General features: G+C 33.3%; 1 protein-coding gene across 2 annotated transcripts in view; it reads left to right on the top strand.

Annotated features, from left to right (window-relative positions):
- The first annotated feature begins 1,973 nt into the window (after positions 1-1,973).
- The window catches only part of Sgcz (sarcoglycan zeta), a 289,997-nt gene continuing 270,832 nt past the window's right edge, over positions 1,974-21,138 (top strand). For both annotated transcript variants that reach the window (XM_027391227.2, XM_027391228.2), the window contains exon 1: positions 1,974-2,168. In XM_027391227.2, coding sequence (XP_027247028.1) covers positions 1,974-2,168 — 195 coding nt within the window. The remainder of the gene's footprint in view (positions 2,169-21,138) is intronic.

Raw genomic sequence — 21,138 nt, forward strand, 5'->3', positions numbered from 1 at the left:
ATTAAGTCATTAAGTGTCTACATTATGAAGTAACCCTGCACATAACTGTCAATACACAAACATTTGACTAAACTAAGACCCATTCCTTGCCAATTTTACCTCTGCTCCCAATTCTGGTGACCTATATAAAATACTGTAACACACATGTTGCATAGGTTAGAATACTTACTTTAGTACCAGGATTTTACTATGTTAAATATTGCCCCCATCTTCAGTCTTCTACCTCTCTGTATAAGTAATGAACTTTGTTCTTCTCAATAATTTCTTTCTCATTCAGCTCAAAAGACTTCACCAGGTTTTCCCAGGGCTACATGATTAGTCACAAATCATGTTAAGTCACTCCTGATTAATCTTTCTTTTCTGTCATTCCATAAGCTATGCTCTCAAGAGACAAAACAACTAGGTTTGAAAACATATTTTTACACTTTCACATGAAATAGTTGAAAACTCACAACATATAGTTTGATTTGGCTGTACTAAAGGCCTTGATGGAAATTTCATTGCAGTATTAGAATTTTGAAGGCAATTTTATTTTTGTGGAGAAAGTACAAAATCCACATTTAAAGCAGTTCTGTTCTGAATTATGAGAATCCCTTAGATCCCTTTACATTATTCAGAGGCATCAGTAATTGATCTAAGAAGGTGATCCAGAGGCATCAGTATCTTCATCTAAGAAGATGGAGGCATTGGTTTATGAAACTAAAAAAGATTAAGCTTTCAAAGGGTTCTAATGATATTTGTATATGTGAGATAGTGTTGCAAATGGAATATAAAATCCAGACAGATAATATCCTAATTGGTTCAAGTTGCCAAAAGAATGGAAGTACTGAACTCATATCACAAAAGGAAGAGAAATATTAAGTGCTAGAGCATCGCTCTGGAAACAGTGATGGTTTTTCTACACTCTTGGACAAAAAGGGCAAGTTGATTGTTTCAAAGTCAATATCCTAAACAAGCTGTAAAATTGTACATCTCAAATCCCATGGTCTCTGTCAGATACAAGGGTGTTAAAAATTGCCTTGATTTGCTTCCTTCTCATCTATGTTAAGTGTATTGGAAGTACCAATAAAGTTTGCATTTGTCACAGACACACACAAAGAAAACTTTAGGATGGGGATTTGCTTGGAGATAGTTGTCAGCAGGAGGAGGGTTGTGGCAGAGGGGATGGGGGAGTGATAAGGACAAAATTTATTATATAAAAGTCTGAAACTTAGAAAATTTCTAAATCCATACCTGTGTACTCAGGAATATAGTTGTATTTTCCTTCCATAGTTTCTTGAGAATACGATAATATTGTCATGTAACAGTATACACTTAACAATATATGCACTGTCTTTGCAGAGAAAGGTATAGAATCTTGGAAGTACTTAGGGATGCTGAATCATACACACCAGGACTCAATTCTGTGTGTCTGTTAACTCAAGAGGGAAAAGCTCTTTGTTGGAATTAAAAGATTTTGACTGAAAACAGTGTGTATCTTAGGAAGAGTCAACTGAACGGTTGTAGGGGCCACACTGATGGCAACAGTTTGAGGGAGGTTTTTTCATTTCAATTACACAGCAATAACTATTTGAGTACTCTCTTATAATTTTTGAGGTGTCTTATACCATTTAAATATGAAAACTAATGATTGGTATTATTATTAATCTCTCTCTCCCTCTCTCTTCCTCTTTTTCTCCCGCTTTCTCTGTGTGTACTCTCTCTCTCTCCCCTTGTTTGTCTCCTCTAATTTGCATCATCCTTTCTTCCTCCATGCCTACCTCACTCAAACCACCCATCCATCGTCTTCTCCCCAATCCTAATTTACTTTTCACACTCATTGGTCCTCCTACTTTCCCTTCCTCAAACATGTCCTGTCTCCCTCCATCTTTTTCTTTCTTCCCACCATCACCATCACTTCCTCCTATACTCCTCTTTCTTGTTCATTTTTCTGTCTTCCTGTTCTCTTTCTTCCTTTCTGTCTTTCTTTCCAGATGACACGAGAACAATACATACTGGCAACACAACAGAACAACCTGCCGAGAACTGAAAATGCACAGCTTTACCCTGTGGGGATTTATGGATGGCGAAAGAGGTGCTTATACTTCTTTGTCCTTCTGCTGTTGGTTACCATGATAGTTAACTTAGCCATGACAATATGGATATTGAAGGTTATGAATTTCACTGTGGTAAGTACCAACATGATTTTACATCTATTGCTTTGGGATCAAGGATAGCTGGACTTTATTGTTATTTTCAATTTCAAATGATTCATTTTATTCTTCTTAAGTGTATATTGAAGTTTCCACAGTGGTCATAAATTTTACTTTAAAATTACTTTGGATATATTTAGATTTTGTGTGTATATGATGTTCTGTCTGTAATTTAAGGCCAGAAAATTTAGATTATTATGATAGAAGAGTATCTTGATTCATAAAATAGTTACTATGTATTTACAGAATAACCATTAATCAAAGCTTGTTACACCTTGAACAGCAAAAATGACTTTTTTAAACTTTAATATTCTAAAACATAACTGTTTTTGGTTATTCTTCATATAGTTCATGATGCTATATTTATCTTTATTTGTCTTATAAGTCCTGGATATTCTCCACTGATCAATGAATTATAAATGACCTCCCAAAGTCATATCATTCCTTCACAACTTATGCTTGCTATATAGAAGATAAAACACAAATGGACCAGAAATGAAATTATTTAATAATTAGTAACAGCTTAATAGCAAAATGATTCTGTAACTTCTTGGTGAGTTTGGATTCACAATACTGAATGTGAATAATAAATCTGTGTGTGCGATTTACACAAGAATAATGTGTTGTCTTAGAAAAGTCAAGTTGAGTTTGGTTTACATTTTCAAACTCAAGGCTCAAACAGTTCAGGCCTCCTTTTAAGCCATTCTGTGTGTCTTTGCTCACACAGCTCAAATATATTTGCAGTCTGGGGTATATCTTGCTACTTGCACTCTTCTTATTATATTTTTCTGTACTTTCAAATGCAAATCTAAAGTAGGCTGGTGTGATATCATTGAATTTTGGGTATTGGACTGGTTGTTTATTATTTTTAAACAGTTTTTTTAAATCAGTATCTACTGGATACTGATTTAACAACGATGACAAAATTCCCTTTCTGACTCTGCTAACACAATTATTTTACTCTGAAATAGAATCTCACAGTGGAAATGAGGTAAGCATCATGTCACAGTGGAGGATGCTGCCCACATGTGCAGAAGGAACCTGGGTGGAAAGGTGGTCTAAACTACCACCCAAGAGAAACAAAGTTTCAAATCGCAGTCCAAGAAAATATATTCATGGAGACAAATAAGCTCAGAAATTATTCCATTTGTTCTGAGACATTGCAGGTGCTGAAAATAGACAAACTATAAGGAGAAAACCTGTTTCTGTAGGAAGCTCATTTGTTTTCATTCCTTTATAAAACAAACAAGTAAAAACAAAAAAATCTTTTAGAAACGACTTAGAATCTATGGTCTTGGATCAGGCCAAGGAATTGTGTAGAAGGTGCAGTGCAGAAGTAAGTTTGCTCATGAGATTCACTGGTAATGCATCGAAAGCACCCTATTATCCATTGGCTACCTCAGTTTCTCCTGCTGGTTAGGGAAATTTGGGTATAGAGCTCGTATTCTATGCTCTGTTTGTGCTTCTCTGGATACCCGCATTGTTGAATGATTTATTGCATGGTGAGTGACATGCTCATACCTCCGGAGAAAATTCTCTCTTATTTAAAGAACCAGCTAAACTAGTGTTTGCTAACAGTACAGTTTCAAACATTATTTTCTCAATGTTCCAAAGCCAAATAAAACCAAACACATATATTACACAAACATAATATAAATAAATTGTATATAAATATGACAGACTTTGAAGATCCTCCATGGAAGGCCTCACCATCCGTGGGAGCAGAAAGGGGTTGGGTTAGGGAGTAGGTGGAGGGGCAGGGGAGGAAGGGAGGGAGAGGGAACTGAGACTGACATGTAAAACAAGCTTGTTTCTAACTTAAATAAAAAAGAAATATATAATAAGTATCACATCTACAAATAGGGGACCTAAGCAAGGTGTGTTCTTTTATTGTTAACCTTTTAAATCAGAAGTGTAATTACAATATAGTTACTATGTAGGTGTAGGTATTTCCCCATATACTGTGTGATTAGAATAAAAATAACAACTTGAATATCTTTTAATGAAAGAAATAATGTTTTTTAACTATTGTAATGTCAATAGTTTGATTTCCTCTATCAAAAGCCATCTGTCAGTTTATGAAAGAACAGGTGTCACACTAGAAAGGCTTGCTTCTACCCAGGGACCACAAGGTGGGAATGTTTAGCTTCAAGCCACATTACCTTCTAGAGCATATTTAAATTAATTAGAAAGTATACTAACCACATAATTACATGGCTGTGCACCTCACACTCCTAGGACATTGCCCCCTGCTAAAACAAAGGCCTACAAAGCCTTTCTTGAATTGTAATTGAAAGCATCACCTGTGTCTTCAGGATTCTTATAGGCGTTGGGGTTTCTATCTCCCATGGAGCTACATAATTTGAGACCCAGTTGGCCCAAATTTAAATGCCAACGAATGGCAACATAGTCTTGGTGTTAATGAAAAGTGATAGTGTTCTGTTTTTTTTCTCTCTTGGTTTTATTTTCATTGTTTACGTTTTCTCTCACTTTTTAAATCTGGATTTTACCTATATTAAAATAGAACTGTCCTTTCTTTAACTACTGAGACATTTTCATATGGTCTCATGCAAACAAATTTATGTTTGTGTCAATATAATATTTCTAATTACACCCTACTATAATATAGTTTTTCATAATTTTTAGAAAAATTCAGAATTTAAGGCATTGATTATTATATTCATATATAGGATAGTGTAAGTTAAATACAGTTACAAACTCTGAACTAATTTATAATCCTCTTACATAGAGCAGTAAAAGTGAACTTTATGCTTTCCTAGTACAGTATGCATGGATTTCTTTACCCAGAGTATACCAGACCTCATTGCTATACTTTGACAACAGACAGAAAATGATGTGTAAATTGTCTACGGAGTCTTGTTGGTCTGTACAAAACATATTAACATGTTTCATTTTGATTATAACTGCTACATCCCACTACATGGGGATATGAAGCTGTTAACATCCTTTAATTGAGCAAGATGGACATGTTATTCTTTTCAAAATATTGGGCTTTCATCACAACAAGGCTACCTAATGACATGTTTTATGATGTTGCTTAAATTACAACATTGTGCCTAGTGCTGCACATGGTCTGTGTGATTCATATGACCTTATTAACTCCCAGTTCCTTTTGTGACAAATAAACTTGTTCTGCTTATTGAGATGCCCAGTAGTAGAAAGCCAAGAAGAAGGAAATGAGTTAACACTTCAGGGTGAAAAATAACAGGAGAGATAAAAATAATAATTTCCTGGCTATGATAGTTAAAAATAGTAGGACTGAGTTGAAGGGGGGAATTTGAAGCTCATTCTCCCATGATCAGTGAATGCCAGCTACAACAGGATTTGTTGATGTCAGTCTGTTAACTGGTATACCTTTGTGGTTCAATATATGTTAAGCAAACCTAGTAAGTCTGTCTGTAAAGTCTTTCAGATCCCATTCTACGTACATCAACTTTGTATTTGAAAACTGAAATTTATGTAGCCAGGAAGTATTTATTTTAATAATAATGACAATGAAAGTTATTGATATACCTCTCCTGTAGTATAACTTTATAGAATATATCAGTAGCTAGTAATAAAGTATGGGGTAAGCTGGAAGGCAAATAGGAGATGAATGTGTTCATAATATATTGTATACATGTTTTTTTTTAAATAAGGAGAGTACAAATGCCATCTACTAAGTGAAGGGGAATCATAAAATCATGAACTCCTGACAGAGTAGTTAACAATTCTCTGTGTTGAAAATAATTAAAATAACCAGCAAAGGCAGACTTTTCAAATACATACCTAAAGGGTGATTTTATTAGTTGAATGAATTTTGGCTGAAAGGAAGTCCTAAGAGAAAGAGGTTTGAGTATTTTAGTCATTTTGAATTAAAAGGGACCTATGAAACCCATAATTCAAGCATCTATATATTGCCAGAGTCATTTTCTGATTATCACATCTATCTAGACATTTAGTATATGCTCCAATCATTCTTATAATATGGACTGTTTATCCAAGTTTCTGTATGGTATCATTTTTAGTATCCTCACATTTTGATGTAGTCTCCCAGTACTAAGATCAGATTCCATTATTTTAATCTGATATAAATTTATTTTCAATTTATTGTTTGTCTACTTATTTTAAATACTTTATTTATTAATAATGCATTAATTCATTAATATTTTATATACATGTTTACACAAATCCTTAAGTGCATTTTCTTTGATGACTAAAAATCAGGATAGGGGAAATATTTTGTAGAAAATAAATTTAATCATCTGCTTTTCTTTATTTCAAATGTTACACATTATATAAGCCCAACATAATCAGTCTTTCCAGGATAGTTTTTTCCCTTTATGATTATAGGCCAGGAAGTGGTTTCTCCTTTATTTGCTGTGTTTTGATTTAAGAGATTTTTTCTGAAGTTCAGATAATAAATATTACCCATATTTATTCATGAAAATATCTTTGAGCTTAAAATATTGTGGGTTTTTTTCAATCACCATTAAACTTCATCTCTTCTCATGTTACACCTGAGACCAATTATCTTTAATTTCATCATTAGTCTATGACAGTTTTCAGTGCTCTCATTAATATATACAATAGGGCTTCATACACTTACATGTTCTTACTAGTTAATATGACTTTTCATAACTTAATCTCCCCATTCTAAATCAAATCATTTTTAATTTATCACTTCTTTTACCTCATTTTACCTAGCATATAAAGATTAAGACAGATATATTGGAAGTTGAAATTTGAAATCACCAAAGGTTTTAATTTGCTTTCTTATTTTCTCCTTACTATATTCATTACACTTAGTTTGTTCTTCTTGTTGTGTTCGCTACACTCTAGACAAAATATAAACTTTGTGGAACAAAAAGCTCTTATTCCCTGAATGGGCAAAATGCAATTCATTCATTTACTGTTGTAAATTTCTTAGAATAAATCTCCTTTGTTTATTCACCCTCTAAATAATAGGTTTACTTGGTCATTTTGTTGTTTGATTGTTTAATTTCCTATTACAAACAACGATCCTACAACTCCCCCATAGATCACTATTGATGGTAGGTACACAAATAAAAGATTCCCTAAATTCTGTGGCTAAATTACAAGTCTAATAACTTTGACATTTAATTGCAAGTTTTGTTCCCAAAGTGATTGAGGTTTCTTTGCTTGCCGTTACTAGTTTAATCTTTTACAGACAAGTAAGCTAACCTTAAATTTAAACCTCAGATTGGATGCCCTATTACATGAAATCTCTTATTATGTCTATCTATGTTTTTGCTCTCTTTCTGGCACACCTATTATTTTCTTTTTTTAAATCGATGTTTTTATTCGTATTGCTTATCCTTGTGATAGGATTTAACACGTTATACTGGATAAGTAATGACTGTTCATCTAAATATACTTATCTTTTCCGCCACTGTCACCTGTCCCTTTCACAGTAGAATACACTAAATCTCAGAATATAGATAAAGTGCCTTTTATTAGGTCCTGACAGGCATTTGGAAGGAACTCAGATTAAATGAGCATATAATATATTTGGCAAGACTATATGTTACACAGGCCAGAGATTATTGAATAGCATGATGTAGAAAACTCTATCATATACAGCCTGGAAGATGAAGATGACTGCTGAAGGAAAATATGATCCTCCAAATCACACTGGCTAGAATCCTGTGGTGTGCCTTCAAAGTGTGAGTGTGTGCTTGCAAGTCACTTTGAGCTGTGAAAGTCAGATGGAAGCTTTAGGGAGATGGTTCTCACTTACCACTTTATTGAGGTGCAGGTCTATTTTGCTGCCAGCAAACATCAGACAAGCTGGCCTTCAAGCGTCTGACCAGTTCTCCTGCTTCTTGGTCTCATCTTAGCAGTGAGAGTGCTGGATTCCAGATACAAGTGACTTCATCTGGCTTTATACCCTGCATGGAACTCAGGCTTCTACAGCTATTATCCGATTTCAACACTTTTAATGTAGCATAAGGTCCAATTTACACATAAAACAATATCCCTTATTAGTACCATGTTTAGGTAATACATAGTGATTTTCAGAAAGCACATCTTATCCTCCCAATTGTAGTCTAAGCTTTGTGCTGCTTGAATAGTATGTTCCTGGGTATTGAGTAAATTGTGATGAGACCCCTTTGAAGGTTACTTAGGACCCTGGAGTTCTGTGAAACTTTCTGCAATGTCCTTTCCATTTTCCTGATTCATTCTTCAGTGCATGGCCCTAGGTGCTCACCAAGGAGTGAGTTGGAGCACCACCTTCTGGAGGGAGACTGTGTTTCTGCGGGTGAGTGCCTACAGCAGGTAGCTGCACAGCTGAAGTGTGGTCTGTGGATTTATTGCAGAGTTTATGATAGTGAATGATTTAGTTAATGTGGCAAGACCGCTTCCATTATAGCCCTCTGTTTCCACCTCCTCATAATTTTCTGACAAATTGTGCCTCTCAGATGAAATTTTTCATGCTTAGTTTTAGCCCAGCAGTACATTTTCTTTCACTGACTTTATAAAGAAAAATTTAGTCATTTTTACCCAAATTCAAACAACTACTAAGGGGTAGATTTTTTTCTTAAAAATTCTGTCATAAGAGTACTATAAATAATAGGTACTTTGTGAAACATGAGGGTCATTAAAATATAAGGTGTGCTTCAGGAGAGCAACAGGATGAGGAAAGTCATTTAGGGCCCTTCAGAAGTGAAGGAGCTTGCCACCAAGTCTGGGGACTTGAATTAGATCTTCAGGGCACATATGATAGAAGGAGATGACCTGGCAAACTGTCTCTAACACACATGCAAGCATGTACCCACATGCGTGCACAAACACACACACAACACACACACACACACAACACACACACACACACACACACACACACACACACACACACACACACACACACACACACACACAGTGTGTATTTTAAAATGATATCCAGAGCAAGCCTACTGTTTTCCAGAGAGTAGCCCAAATCAAGGCAGTGAAACTCATACAATATCAATTTCCACAGTAAGTAAATGTTGTGCCTATTAAGTATTTCTAATAAAAACAGGGGTAGTAATTGGCATATGGTTATGCATGGGGAAAATAGGAGAAATGGTTAGCTTACAATGTCTGTATTATAAATTCAATGAGCTTTAAACGTTTCCATTTGTGTATTTCTGCTTTGGCAACGTAGAGTAGAGCTCACATAGAAACAAACTAGCACATATAACATCTGAATCATTTTCAAAACTGGGTCAAGTAAGTTTTGAATATAAAACACACTGTAAATCAGGCACACTGGATTAGGAAGCATTTATTATTATTTTGAATTCATGGTCTGTATTTACAAATCATTTTATTTAACTCCTGGCTTCAGGCAATTTTATTTTGAAAAACAAACTTTGGTCTGTTTCATTTGTAGACATTCATTCATCAATTTAATATGAAGTCTGTGATGAAAGGAAATGTTGAAAAACTGTGACAGAAATTAATCCAAATTTAATTGAGGAAATATTTTATTTAAAATTTCAATATTGTTGATATGAAATGCCATACTCTGAGAATTTCTGAACCTGATGTAAATCATTGTTTTTTAAAAATTTTACTTTATAAATATAATCTGATAATTTATTCATATAAAAGAATAATTTCATTGATCTTCATTTGCATTGTTCCAAAAATAAAAGCTTTAGTGTTTCAAAATGATTAGTGACATTTCATGAAAAAAATGACATTAAAGTATTTCCTATATTTTGCCAATTTCAACATGAAATTGTAAGTTTTGGGGAAATGAAGTCAAAAGTATTTTTTAATTGATTTCTAAACTTTATTTATGGATCTGTAAACTGTGTGGGCATCATCTCCATGTGCACCTGTAGCAGTTAGAGGGGCACTTCAGGGAGCAGGCTTCCTCTTCCATCAGAGGAACAGAAGATGGAAGTCTAATACTAAGGATGACATAAAAAACTTTGTTTTTTGTTGTTGTTTTGTTTTGCCCTTTTTTCTTTTGTGTGAGTTATCCTGTTCATCAGAGAAACATATTTTTTATTCATAGAATTCACATCTTTGTTCACTTCTCAGTATTTCAACACAACAATTACTGAATCCTGGGAAATTGCTTAAAAGAGGTGACGTGGAATTATTCACCACTTAAGTTGAATATGCAATCCTCATTACAATAATAGCCCTCTAAAAACCACACTTTAATGATGTTTTTAAACTTAATTATAAAAATGCTATTATCACTGCCTAAAGAAATGGATGCATAAATTCCTGATTTCTAAAAGCTAGGGACAATTTTAAATATATTAACCATGTAATTTATGACACTTCAATTTTCCATAGTACCATTAATCAATACATGGCAGTTGTCATATGAAAATACTACTTACCACTTATTCAAAAGTGCTGACTTCTGTATGACTAACAGAATATCAAGAGAATGATATATGTCATCAACTGCCCATACACTTAGCTAGAAAACCATAGGCTGATAAGTGTTTATTCATATGAATGTCTCTATTAAACATAGTTTATTTAGTACAGCGGCCATGAATGCATTATGCTGCCTGTACTTAAGGTAACACTTTTTTGTTTGTTTGTTTTTGTTTTTCAAGACAGTGTTTCTCTGTGACTCAGTCCTGTCCTCTTCATATCAGTTTCTATTATATTACACTCACACATTAAATTAACATTTGCAAAGGTGTGCAAATACCAAAGGGTGCCGCTAGAATTTGAACACAGAGTTGTGATGCTGCTACTATTCTTGTTTGTATTTCATTAAATAGATCCAATATATTTTTTATAAGGCAAGAAACTTTAAAAGATCTTATCATGCCAGCCATAATTTTCAGGTTGTCAGTGATTCAACATTATTAAAGCAGTTAAAAATAAAGCTATATTTCTTTCTTTTTTTTTTTTTTTTGGTTTTTCAAGACAGTGTTTCTCTGTGGCTTTGGAGGCTGTCCTAGAACTAGCTCTTGTAGACCAGGCTGGTCTTGAACTCACATAGATCCACCTGCCTCTGCCTCCCAAGTGCTGGGATTAAAGGCGTGAGCCACCACTGCCCGGCTTAAAGCTATATTTCTTAAGACATCTCTATTTGTATTATATAGATTTGAAAGTTTTTTAAAAATATCCATTGTTTCTTCTGTTTACACTTTTGCCAGCTGTATATACAGCTTTCTCTACCGCGTAGCTTCACCAGCATTTATTTTCTTGATAATAACTATGAAACAGGAGATGAGATAGAATCTCAAAGTAACTACAACTCCCATTTTCCTGATGGTTAAGAATGCTGATCATTGTTTTTTCAAATTTGTCATTTATTTATCTTCTTTTTAGAACTGCTTTTCTACTTCACTAGACCCTTGGAAATTACATGCTCTGGTTTAATGTATGATTTTTGGAGTTATAAACAGGTTCTAGACAGTAATCCTCTGCCTATTTGGGAGTTGACAAAGCTGCTCTAGTATTCTGTAAGCTGTCTTTTCACTCTGTTGATCATTTTGTCTGCTTAGTATAAACTTCCCAATGTTATGCAATGCCATTTCTCAGTTCCGGCAGGTACTTGGAAGAACTTTCTATTTTACAAAAGGGGCAAGGTGACTTTAAGGGTCTGATTGGATGTTGGTCTAGAGTTTGTGAATTCCCATTAGTTTGGTTCAGCTATCTCTGTAGATTTCCCCTTCATGATCTCCACCTCCATTGCTCAGGTATTCCCACCTCCCTATCTTCAACTGGATTCCCAGAGCTAAGCCTGGTTCATGGACAAACCCTCCTACTCATATCCAATAGAAGATGGTTAAACCTGGAACAATATACAGCAAAAAAATGAGCCCATTATATTTATAAGTTTGTGTGCACATATCCAATATATATATATATATATATATATATATATCTGTAACAATAATAATAATAATAATAATAATAATAATAATAATAATAATAAAAAGGTTATTGACTTGAGATGGACCACAGGATAGGGCTTGAAGGGAGGGTACCTGGGATGGACATGAGAGAAGAAAGGGAAAGAAGAAAGTGATGCAATTCTAGTTTAATTAAAATTTTATTAACAATTTTAAAAATATGGAAATAATGATTTTACTAATCTATATTAACTGCAATATTACCAAGAGTTAAGCACACTCAAACAGTGTGCAAATAACTATCTAATTACTGGAATTAGAACTTCTGTATCTATATAGATTCTTCATTGCCTTTATAGACATCTTTGTAGCCTTTACAGCAAACATTTTCAAGAGTAAGATTGCTACTAGTCATGCCAGTCTCAAAAATACAGAGTTCTGTCATGTACCCTGAGTTTTGAAAAATACATAAATATTGTCTCCTATAACCCAACTTAATAATCTCTTCTGTTCCATTAAGACAGAGGATTATTGGTAGATGAAAACTACATATCTTTGTGTTTGAGTATTTACCACTTTATTTAATAATTCCCTATTCTAAATGTTGAGGCCATTAAAAAAAGAGAATAAGAGACTACTACTTTTGATAAATTATGACATATGGAAAGACATAAATGTGTCCATTATCCCCATGCTCAAAAATTCTCTTCATTCAGTACATGACCTACATATATTGACTGGATCAATCATTGATAGGTAAGAAAAAAGAGAAAGGATGATAAGAAAGCACCTGCTGAAAGACGGCACAGCTAAAGACGAATGTATGGTTCTACTTAGAAAGTCTGCAATGCAAAGAAAAAGTTGCTGATCTGAAATATTAATATTTCAGGAGAGTTTGGGCAGCCAAATAAGAAAGAACAGGAGAACACAGTTTCTCTATTCATTTTTATGGCTCTAACTAATTCTGCTTCTCTTTCTTGAGACCATCAGGCCTTGTCTGTATTCTCTTAGATTCTGTTCTCTTACAACTTCAATTTTGAGTTGACATCGCACCAAGCCAACAGTGTCTTTCGTCCCCGAAAGAACATATTACTTTGGTGCTTCCCTAGTTAGTCTGGGCCAATACATGCTTGCTCTTGTTCCTTCTCTTACTGGAGTAGCTTAGATTCACTGTTTTCTGCAATAGCCAGTCTCCCGGTGGATAAGTCTGGCTTACAACATCCAGTTTTTCTCATTATCAGCTGTCTGTGTTGCTTTTGCTTGAACCTGGGTTTGCAAGACCTCAGCTTACACTCTGCTTCTAAATAATGTTAGTTTCTGTGCCAGCCATCTCACTCACAGACATATAGCTATATGTAACACAAAACTTACTCTTAATCCTTAGTGACTGGTGTCTAAGTTAATTTTTGAATAATTATTTTTAAAAAAGAAAAATGTATTTTAATAACAATGTTGTTAAACTAGTCATATATTAAAAATTTCAGAAAGTGTCATTTGAAAGAAGAAACTGTATGTCAATAAATACAATAACACAAAAATCATTTAAGGAATTTTTATGACCAATGCACTGGAATTGTGTTTGTACTTTAAAATTTGCAGTTGAAGAAACACAGTAATGCCATAATGAGCCTCTTTGCAACAATAACTAACTGAAAAACTATTTCTAAATTACCTGTTTGCTATATTGAAATATTTTAAATAGTTTATCCTACTAATTACTCTGTAGAATATGATTTAATATAAAAGGCCTGTGTGAAGCTGTGCTCAGGTAACACTAGTGCTTGACAAAGGGAGACAGAGTCAACTAACACTCTTCTTGACAGACATTGTAAGTAATATTATTGCATTTGCTTGGTAAATCATCTGAAGCTAGTCATAATTGGGAATTACAAGAAGAAAAATATATTTATCTTTGTAGATGAATAAAATTTATTTCATCTGCATTTTCATTTTGCTCCTAGGCTTTTTAAGAACATGTAATTTGTTATGAGGGTTCAAATAATTATTGTAATACTATAACACATATATGTGTCTTTATATACTAGAAAAGGAGGAAATATTTAGTTTAATACCTCTCGGATTAAGAATTTGGAAGATTTAAGATGTTGAATTATTGAAATTATTTATATGTTAAAAGCCTAAAAACAGTCATTGCCTATTTCACAGTCAATGTGAATACATGATTCACAAATAATTTTCCTTTAATTAGCATTGCTCTTAAGAATTCCAAATAGAATCAATTTCAAAGTGCATTACACAATTTAGAAGTGAGTTTCTACAGAGAACCTAATATACTTAAATTTAATTATTGTTTGCAATGAATAAAGGATTATGGGAATGCTTGAGGAGTTAATGTCAAAAGAGTTTCGCTAAGCCTACAATTGATACATATACAATGTCTGCTGAAAATGTACTGTTTGTGATGGGAGACATGTTTAACATTCAGATCTCAAGAAGCAATCATGGTAACACTGGGGGAAAATAGGTGTATTTTTGAAAGGTAGGTGGATCAAAATTAGACCTCTCGTTATAGATCCAAGAGTTCCATTCACAGGTATAAAAAGCAATTTTGGAAAAAGGCTAACATATCTTACTGGATTTCACTACCAAGTGATTGAAGCTGACAGCCCTGTGTTTTTTGCAAAGGGGACTTCACAGGGAGTTGGGAACAGATGCTAAACAATATGGCATATTTGACTTCACACTGCTCATGCATGCCAGCTCCTGGAAGGCTTTATGAGGTCAGAGGATTAGTAAAACTGTAGTCAGCAGGAAAACAGGGTTTTGTAAGGAGAAAGCCAAGCAGGTGTGCTGAGATGAAGTAGGCATGGGTTTCCCCCAGGTGTGTCTTGTTTACCCTTCAGCTTTTGCCAGTAGGAGAAAAAAAGGAAACTAAGACTTGGATAATACAACTCAAAAAAGTAGGTATTATAAACATTGCATAGGAAACAAATATGTATGCTGAATATGTGTGCTATGCCTAACACTAATAGTCTGTATACTCTACATATTAATGAACATCGATGATATATATTCATACATAGATATGAAGCATGGAAATATCTCGGTGGTAAATAGTTAATTATGCAAATGTATTTCTAATGTAATGTTGCTAAAATGCTATATTTGAAATTAAGATTTATAAATTTCTCATGTAACTGAATACTTCATGCAACACTAAGATTATCAGTCATTTTATCATTTCAGTTTGCAGACATTTTTCTCAACAAAGAAAAAACTATTTGTTTTTCACTGCAACAGTGGAATTTTAACCTTACATTGACATTTCCAGAAATAAAGATGAAGAAAAGTATATCAATACTACATAAATTTCTGAGACTTGTGATAATAGCTACCAATTACATATATATGTGCCAATGACTCTAGGCATGGTATATTAAGTAGACCAACTTTATAAATCATATAAACAATTCACTTGAGTTTGACAGAATCTCACAATTATCCAGCTATGTACATCTATCCAAGTGCTTTGTCAGTTATGAAAATACATTGAATATGTGCCAACATTTATTTGAAATATTATGATTATGTTCTACTACACATGATTTGTGAATTTTCACCAATTTGAGGACACTATTTATTTATCCTGTAGGCATAACATGTTTTTAAGGACATTAATCATTTAAAGAACTTTGCCTTTAATTTTATTTAATGAAAATAATGCTATTAATGTTATAAATAGAAGACAGACAGATAGATAGATAGATAGATAGATAGATAGATAGATAGATAGATAGATAGATAGATAGATGCCAGAAGCAGGATCCTTGCAGAATCTTTCATTATTTATATCTGGTATCATCCTATCTCATGGGTGGTATCTGGTGTACATCCTATGATTTGGAGTGACTCAACCATGTTTGATGTACTTACATTTTCTTTAACATTGGGCAATAGCTCCAATTTTAATAATACATTAATTTTGGATACATTTATTTTGTGTGCCTGTGTGTGTGTTTGTGTGTGTTGAAGAATAGTTACCATCAGTTTACATTGAGTGAAGCATAAGAGTGTGATGATATACACAAATGAACTTAAACTATCCAAGGTAGATCATCAACATGGAAATTAGTAGGTTAGATACACAGAAGAGAAGTAAGCCATTCATAAACAAGAAGAGGAAGGGGAGTAGATTTTCAGGTTTGCATAGTTAAAAATAAAGATTCTTTGTCTTCTTATGGAGGAGTGTTAAATCTATTTATCTCCTAATTTGTTTTTATTTATTGCTGTGACAAAACTGTGACCACCAGAAATTGGGGGAGAAAAAGATTTGTTTGGCTTAAATGTCCAAACCATAGTTCATCATTGTGGGAAGTCAAGAAAGGGAGTCCAGCAGGATAGGAACCAATTGTCAAGTGCTGAAGCAGAGATCTTGTAGGCACACCGATTTCCATCTTTCTCCCATAGTTCAGTCATCCTGCTTCTTAATATGACCCAGGATCCCCTTACCATTGGTGGTACTATCCATAGTGAGTATTAATTATTAATCATTATTAATGCATTAATCATTAAACAAGGAAATGTCCCATCAGCAAATCTCATGGAGTCATTTTCTCAATGGAATTGTCCTCTTCCCAGATAACCAGACTGTGTCAACTTGACAGAAATAAAATCAGCACATATAACAAATGAAGGTATAGGAAAGGACAACATTTCTCTATGTATAATAACATGAATGAAACTGAAATTATTTGGTTAGATGAAATGACTTTGACACGGAAATAAAAATAAAGTAGATCACACACAGAACAGATGAATGATCACCAGAGGCTGGAGAAAGTGAGGAAGGGTAACTAAGTTAGTATCTTCCAACAAAATTGTAAATTGACAGGAGAAATAAGCTCCAGTGTTCTATTGTACAGTACCATGACTAGAGTTAATGATGCATTTTATGCTTCAAAACAGTCTAAGTGAGGCAAATTAGCATTTGCTCCAAAAGAACCTGATAGAAATTTAGGTGCCAATTGTGTGAATTAAGCTGACTTTATTATAAAGTAATATTAATATATACTGAAAAATTACAAAACTATTTAGAAGAGTCTAGAGTATTTTCCTTGTTTTATCATTGACTTTTGTCATGGTCACCATTAGTAATATCCTCAAATCACAGACGAATTTTCATAAATTCATGTTTTTAAATTTAAGATGGTATTCCAACTTAAGGTGGTATTGAAATTGAAATAGATGTAGTCTCTTCACTTTCATGTGATGTTGTACAACTGACTATCATGATAAAATGGAGGGTTAATAAGAAATACAGCAATAACACATTTTAGATTTTCCCATGTTAAGTCACTATAAGAAACTATTTTATTTTTCATCTCTTCTGCTTTGCTGATCTAAAAAAGAACTATTTACCATTATATGACGACAGCTAAAATCTTTTTGAGGAGTATCAACATGAAAATAAAGCTTGTCAAGCTACAAAAGTATGTGTATAAATTTTAATTGTGTTCAATAAATCTTATTAATTGATAAGCATTAAAATTATGTAAAGAAAAAAATTATACACACACATGTATATGTGTGTAATCTTGTTGAATGATGAGCAAGCTATTTCTGTCATGTGGAGTGGTCTAATGTGTTTCACAATATTATTGCAAAATTGTACTTAGTATAATGATTACATGGTGTTGGATGTCCTGTAATAAATGTTATATTTCATTGTGAGCATCCATGTAGGTGCTAGAACACTGCAGGAACAGCAAGCACTTTTACCACAGAGCCATCGCTCCAGGCTCCCAATATGTCTTTTTAAGAATCCAATTTCAATGAACATATGGTCAAACAAATACCTTAGTGTTTATGTAATTAAATTGATTGTTTTCACAAATGTTCTTTATTATATGGACATCCTATCTCATTCTTTGCACATATGTGTTATTTAGTATGAAAAGACCAGTTCTATCATGAGTACACAACCAGGTGCCATTCTTCAATTAGTTCACACAGTTTTATGTAATAGAACATGATATGGAGAATTTGACATTCTTAAATTGAAGAATTCTCTCTTGGTAGTTTATTAGATCACAGGAACAAATTGAAAAGTAACAAATGACATTGAAACAAATTGAAATACACTCAGAACCATTCATCTTCAATGTAAAACAAAACAAATTGCTTATCAAGTTGAAAATAACCAAGATGTTTTATAATAAATTGTCCTCCTAATCATACCTAAAAGCTGCCTCACCTCCAGGCCATTATTGGAAATATAAATCAAATGGCTTACCTTGATTTCCATAAGCAACCTTTACAAATACTTCAGAATCATGAGAATGCAGTCATTTCATTAGTCAAACATAAATTTACAAAGTGAAATGTGTATTCATATAACAATGCTTTTTGTGTATTTTTCATTATAATTAATTATAAATTAAATTGCCTTGACAAGATTATTTCTAGAATATATTAAGAAGATCAAGTACATGTGTTTTTGGTTATATTACAGATACAGAATATATCCTAGGACTTTTTGAAACATTAAAAGTCAAGGTGTTAATTAATGTGTATATTGTTTCTAGAAGTCTAGAAGAAGCATGCATGGTACATCCTTTGTGCCACTGAAACACTGATAAAATGGTAAATATGTAAAAAATAAAATAGCACTTCTTTAGACATTATAACCTATAATTACTTAAAATACTTTAGGAAAAGAATAGGAAAATGAACTAAAGTCAATGAATGCTGAATGTATCATTACCTTGCATATCTATAGTTGTCACTGTGACTTAGAGGTTCAAATTTATCAGGAGGAAGTGTCAAATAAAGCAGCAGTAAACTAGTGGCAACCCAGTTGTTTAGTACAGGTCTTAGCACAGAACTGGCACAAGAAGGGGAAACATGTGCCTACTCATACCAGAGAAAAAAAGTGACTCCATCTCACCATTTTTATCATGTTTTTAGTTATGAAACATTTTAATATATTTACTAGAGTCCATTTTTATCAGGAAACAAGGTTATTACCAAATGTAAGTTGAGTACTTTTCATTTTAACTATTCATTTCTTTTCATTTACAAGTTATATAGATTAAGTAGTAGAATTGGAGTGAAATAATTTTTTCCAAATGTTCTGGATAAATGTACAAGAAATATACTAGTTTTATTAACCTATATGTATACCACCTATTCCTACCAAACATTAATAATTCAAAAATGCAATAATGTTAATTTAAGATATATTTATCTATAAACTAAATACCAATTTAATTATTTTTATCAGCATGGGAATATTTATTTATTGATTGGTGTTTTCATTAAATCAAAATATTGTGTCACCTACTAGTTTTCAAATTTCTGCTGTGTTCCTTAAGTAAGTTTTACCATGAAGATATTAGAGACAAGTAAAGAATCTATATATAGGTCCACTTACATTTTGTACCAACCATTGTGTAACTTTGCCTCATCCTTTTCATAAGTCTGTGATACCATAACCATTAGGTGGCTGCCTTAAATGATGTTTGTTTTTATTTTATTATTTCATGTCATTTCATTTAATTTGCTATTATTATTTGTATCTGTGCCTTTATAATGTGTATGTGAGAGGGTCTGAGTGTATGTATGTCTCTGTGTGTGTGTGTGTGTGTGTGTGTGTGTGTGTGTGTGTGTGTGTGTGTACACATTTTCAGTTACATGCATACCAAACCTGGTGTGGATTTCAGAGGGTGTTTGGGAATTGGTTCTCTCTTTCCAATGTGTAATCCTGTGATCTTACTAAATCCCTTACCATTAGAGCCATCTCACCATCCTTAAAAGGATGTATCTAATGGTGAAAATTTTGCATTTTGCTGTGTGGTAAGAAGTCATAGATTTTTAATTTGGCTGGTTACTAGGTAAAATAAACTAATTGTTGACAACCTGTATTTTATACTCAAAATTCCTTCTCTGGAGAAAAAACAACAACAAAAACAAAAAACAAACAAACAAACAAAAATGCTCTCATCAGGACAACTTCTAAGATGTCCCAATCATGCCTATCCCAGTGCACAATACCTGAGTGTTAAACTCTATTACTAATCAATCACTCTCAAATTGACCAAATCTGATACCTGTAAGAAAGTTATTGGCATAAGCAAAGGTTTCTGATTCCCACATCCCCAAAGTATGCTTACTAAGAGTGGGTACTAACATCGACACATCTCAGTGGAAGATATAAATTGATTTTGATGTATTGATGCAGCTGCATATATTAACTAAAATGCTGCTGAACAAGAAAACAAGTAATGATTCCTAAAAGTATCTATTGAAGCACTGATGGGGTAATCTATTAAGTCACTAGCACTCTCATTTATTGGACAAGACTTTAAAGGACTTACATGAACTATGAACCTTTGAGGCTAAATCCCATGCATGGATAATTGAGTACATTGCAAAGAAATATAGACAAGGCCTCAGATTTATATACTTGTGTATTATACATCACAGTCAAGACTCTAGTAGTGCAAGTCAGTCTAATTAAGTAAACAACACAACAGTTCATTAACAAAATATGTATTTGTGAGGTTTTCTTTAATTCTATTCTTTAGAAACAATATTTTAACACAATAGTGTATTAAAACAACAAAAACATATTGACACATGCAGTAATGAATATGCTCTTCTAATTTTATTGTTAATATATCTGAGGACATTTTGGTAGTACATGTATCTTTTTGGTGAGGGAGACATTTCAGAGGCAAAGGACAGATATGGCAGGCTTCAAAAATTAAATAAGGAGACATCAGGTACAGACAGCACTCTGCAGCTTATTCTACACACAAGAGGGAAGTTGTACAAAGTCAAATTTGGATGGATTGCCCCTATGCTTCTCCAATGATAAGAATTACTTGATACTAGACAAATAGCTCAACAATTAAGAGAGCTTGCCCCTCCTGAAGAAGAGCTAAATTTGGTTCCTACCTCCCACATCAGGTTCTTGTCACTACAGTATCCAGGAAACCCAACACCCTCTTCTTGTTTGGAAGGGTACCACACATACCCATACACTTAAGTTAAGTAATAGACAATGAATTGCTTCACATATTTACTAAAAACTAAAATTTTAAGACAACAGTTCTCACAAAGTGACCATGAGAGTGAAC

Source organism: Cricetulus griseus (assembly GCF_003668045.3).
Source record: "Cricetulus griseus strain 17A/GY chromosome 1 unlocalized genomic scaffold, alternate assembly CriGri-PICRH-1.0 chr1_1, whole genome shotgun sequence".
NCBI classification, from domain to species: domain Eukaryota; kingdom Metazoa; phylum Chordata; class Mammalia; order Rodentia; family Cricetidae; genus Cricetulus; species Cricetulus griseus.